This window comes from Alosa alosa, chromosome 3, assembly GCF_017589495.1.
Source record: "Alosa alosa isolate M-15738 ecotype Scorff River chromosome 3, AALO_Geno_1.1, whole genome shotgun sequence".
In the NCBI taxonomy this organism is placed as follows: domain Eukaryota; kingdom Metazoa; phylum Chordata; class Actinopteri; order Clupeiformes; family Clupeidae; genus Alosa; species Alosa alosa.
Window position 1 is genome coordinate 27622045 of NC_063191.1, and position 4374 is coordinate 27626418.

Below are 4374 nucleotides of genomic sequence, written 5' to 3' on the forward strand. Positions count from 1 at the left end.
GTGAGGGCTTAGGTGCCTTGCTCAAGGGCACTTCAGCCGTTTCTACTGTTCGGGGTTCAAACCGGCAACCCTCCGCTTACAAGTCCGAAGCGCTAAGCAGTAGGCCACGGCTGCCCACAATGTGTCCATTGCAGCAATCCCTGTGGGCGAAATTTCACAAAATGTCTTTCTTATCTTCCACGAAGGACTAAGCATACCAAGTATCATGTGCATGGTGGCCTGATGATCATGGGCAAAACAAAATGTGTGGGAAAAAAACAGGAAAAAAAAGAGACAAACCACTCTGCAGTGGTCATAATATTTCTACCAAATAACATGGTAACAAGTCAACTTCTCAGAAGTATCCATCCCTTATCTATGTTGCCATACTCCTCACATATTTCCCAACTGTCAGCCTTGAGTGTGCCGAGACAGACAGCAAGTCTAACAAAATCAACTTAGCAGAGCGCTCAAGAGACATTCACCCTAAGATGTCATTGAGTAACCTGTGTGATCCCTTCCTACAGGACAGTGACACGGCTTCAGTCGGACCTGAGGTGCTCTGCAGTCTGCACAGTGTCGAACTCAAACTCTTCTGTCTGGAGGATAAGCAGCCTGTGTGTTATGTGTGCAGAGACTCCATAAAACACATAGGCCACAACATACGCCCAATGGATGAAACAGCATGTGACCATAAGGTGAGCAGTTATTCCGATGGTCATGGGGATTTAGAAAAGCTACCACCTGATTGATTGAGAAGATCAATATTCAATGAATCAGGGATAAAGGGATGTTGACATTTTTCACTGATCCCAGGAGGAGCTCAAGATCAAACTGCAGCCCTTACAGGAGAAACTGAAGATGTTTGAGGAAGCTAAAGTTGCTTATGATCAAACATCGAAACATATCAAGGTGAGATATGTCACATACCACTTAATGTTGCAGTTGTGAATCATGTCAGATGTAACCTGGTGTATTTGACTTCTCAGAATCATGTTAAACACTTTTTGGTGCTCATTCAGGAATGCCTTTGTATGGAAGAAGTATTTCTATCATCTTTTGGAAGTTAGGTTGATGGTGTGTGATAATGTGATGAACAGATTAAGATACCCACAAGTAACCACAATATAGTTTATGATTCCAGACTGGAAACCATTGAAAGCAGCTTTTATAGCATGATATTTTGCCAAATGTGCTATATAAAAAAAGTAAATGTATAAAAAGCATGTGTATTTATACTGTAGATTTGATGTGGTGTAAAATAAATTGTTGTACTGTATCTGTGAAGAAATCTGTACTGTGAAGAAATGCTTAATGTGCTAACAAAAGTAAATCTACAAAGAAATATATATGTACAGAATGAATGAAATTAATATAATCTTTATGGCCTATGTTTCTTGTCTGTTTGGTTGGATTGAATTCTGCTTTATTAGGCTACTTGTAAATTGTGTTTGATAAAAACATCTGCTCAATGAATAAACTTAAATTGCTTTTATCTAGACTCAGGCACAAAACACAGAGAAGCAGATCAAGGAGGAGTTTGAGAGGCTTCATCGGTTCCTGCGAATGGAGGAGGCAGCCAGGATTTTTGCACTGAGGGAGGAAGAGGAGCAGAAGAGTCTGAAGATGAAGGAGAAAATTGGGAAGATGAGAAAAAAGATCTCATTTCTTTCAGACTCAATCAGAGCCATAGAGAAGGAGATGGGAGCTGATGACATCACATTCCTGCAGGTAGGAACTGTTTATAATGACATGTGTTAGATTTTAAACTCTGATAGCTTTCTTATTGATACAATTTCTGTTATATTTTTCTGACCTGCTTATACCAAGTCATTCTTTATTAATCGTCATAGAATCAGCTATAATCGTTAGCACAAAAATAAATACTTCTAATTGCTATCAAATAACATGGTAACATATCAGCTGCTGAAAGTATCCATCCCTTATCTATGTTGCCCTACTCCTCATATATTTCCAAACTGTCAGCCTTGAGTGGACAGAGACGGAGAGCAAATTAAGTTAACTGAGCAGAGACTGTATGTCCAAACACAGAGTACAAATGTCATTTATGCACAAAGAAGCCATTCATTAGAGGAAGTGATGTAACTTCCTAAAAATGTTTTAGTGTTCACTTTGTGTTCTATGAATATTAGTTTTGTGTGTTTGTGTGTGTGTGTGTGTGTGTGTGTGTGAAATGTTCAGTCAGTAAGCAAATAATACATTGTATTATGTATTATGTATCATTGTATTATGAGGAAGGTCAGATGTTATAAGAAAAATGAAGGAAAACAGACATATCTGCATAAATCATGATTTACAGAATGGATAACTATATAACAACAATTTTTAAACAATAACGTTTATACCCTCATTTGTATTTTCACAGAGCTACAAGAGCACAGTGGAAAGGTGAGTGATCTGCCTCCTGTCTCTCTCTTCTCTGTGGTTCTGAACCCAAACCCACAGCAGCACTGACTCCTGAATGTTATTCCAGAGCCCAGTGCACACTGCAGGATCCAGAGAGGGTTTCAGGAGCTCTAATCAATGTGGCAAAGCACCTGGGCAACCTCAAGTTCAGAGTCTGGGAGAAGATGCAGAAAATTATTCAATATAGTGAGTACAGTCTAGTGTGCACACATACTGTATCTGCACACACACTCACACTCATATTTGCACAGAAACAAAAAGGTGGAGGGGGTTAAATTAATAAAAATAAATAAATGCTTTAATGGTCTTGCATGGGAAAAGTGCTAGGACAGTTATGCATTCATGACCTTCTTAGGTTTCCAGCTCTGGCTCTTTGAGGGACTGGAGGCGCTTTCCACAGGGCAGATGTTTAAAAAGATTGTGGTTAGGGTGGTGACCGTCCTTTAAGATCTTTCATAGCTGTAAAGATTGTGGTTAGGGTGGTGACAGTCCTTTAAGATCTCTAGCTGTAAAGATTGTGGTTAGGGTGGTGACAGTCCTTTAAGATCTCTCATAGCTGTAAAATATAGGAGGGGTCAGGGGTCCCCCCCAATGAAAACCTGCTAACGCCACTGTGTCCACTGTCCAGGCTTCCCATCTATCATGTGTGTGTTCTTTACATTATGCAGCTCCTGTGACTCTGGATCCCAACACTGCACACCCACACCTCTTCCTCTCTGAGGATCTGACCGGTGTGAGGTGTGTTGATGAGAGACAGCCGCTTCCTGATAACCCCGAGAGATTTGAGAAGTATACCAGTGTCCTGGGCTCTGAGGGCTTTAACTCAGGGACCCACTGCTGGGATGTGGAGGTCGGGGACAATGAAGACTGGGTCCTGGGTGTGATGGCAGAGTCTGGTCAGAGGAAGGGAGAGCATTACTCTCAAAGCAGACTGTGGTATGTTAAGTACACAGATGTTAGATGCATAGCATGTGCTCCACCACAGCCCTACACTCTCCTAACAGTGAAGCAGAAACTCCAGAGGATCAAAGTGCAGCTGGACTGGGACAGAGGAGAGCTGTCATTCTCTGACCCTGATAATAACACACACCTACACACTTTCAAACACACTTTCACTGAGAGAGTGTTTCCATACTTTGCCACAGTACCTCAACTGAGGATCTTATCAATGAAGGCATCGGCAACGGTAGAGAAGCTCAAAGGTTAAAAAGTTAAAGGAGAATTCTGGTAATTTTTCACAGATCTCTGTTTCTCAGGGTCACCAAGTAATGTCGGGGGGGCATAGGCTACCTAGTTTGAGTTGCTGCAGCTTACAGCAAACAGCTACAAGGCAGCTACAGTGCTACAATCTCGGGGCATCTTTAAAAACAGAGATCTATGTGAGAAATTGCCGTACTACTCTTTTAAAGCAAGGATTGATGAGTGTTTGGGGTATAAGTGTATGAGCAGTAGGCCTATGTTCACGCTCTCACACACATCACCTGATAATGGCTAAACAAGGACATATACTGGTTATGTATCACACAATAATAGAGAAGAAAATTATAATAACAATAATACATTTTGAGGTCGACGCAGCAAGTTGTTGCTGTAGTATATACTGTATAAAGGCTTTGCTAACAAATGCTTATAGGCTAACAAGTGCTTAGGCTGATTTTACTCATGCACATGCACATTATGGCACCTACAACAGTTAATAATATCACACAACAACAGAAAATCACATTTGTTTATTTTAATGTATACTGTTATGCTTTGTGGATAATAAACTAATATATCTTACTAGCTTGTATCAGCTTAATTTTCTATCTCTCTAATATGTACATGTGGCTCTGAAAGACTTGTCAAAAAAATGCATATATATTTTGTACAAATCTCATATCAGTCACACTGACGTTGAGTTTGTTTGTGTTGATTTTACTTAATTTTTTCTTTAGTATTAAAAACATTGTTGTGTAATTGATAGAA

General features: G+C 40.1%; 1 protein-coding gene across 1 annotated transcript; it reads left to right on the forward strand.

Moving 5' to 3' along the window:
* Positions 1-411: 411 nt before the first annotated feature.
* Positions 412-4374, forward strand: LOC125292163 (E3 ubiquitin-protein ligase TRIM35-like). Its single transcript, XM_048239351.1, has 6 exons — positions 412-677; positions 796-891; positions 1480-1710; positions 2366-2388; positions 2474-2592; positions 3075-4374. Exons 1-6 carry the CDS (start codon positions 471-473, stop codon positions 3611-3613), a joined length of 1215 nt encoding a protein of 404 aa, XP_048095308.1. The 5' UTR covers positions 412-470; the 3' UTR covers positions 3614-4374.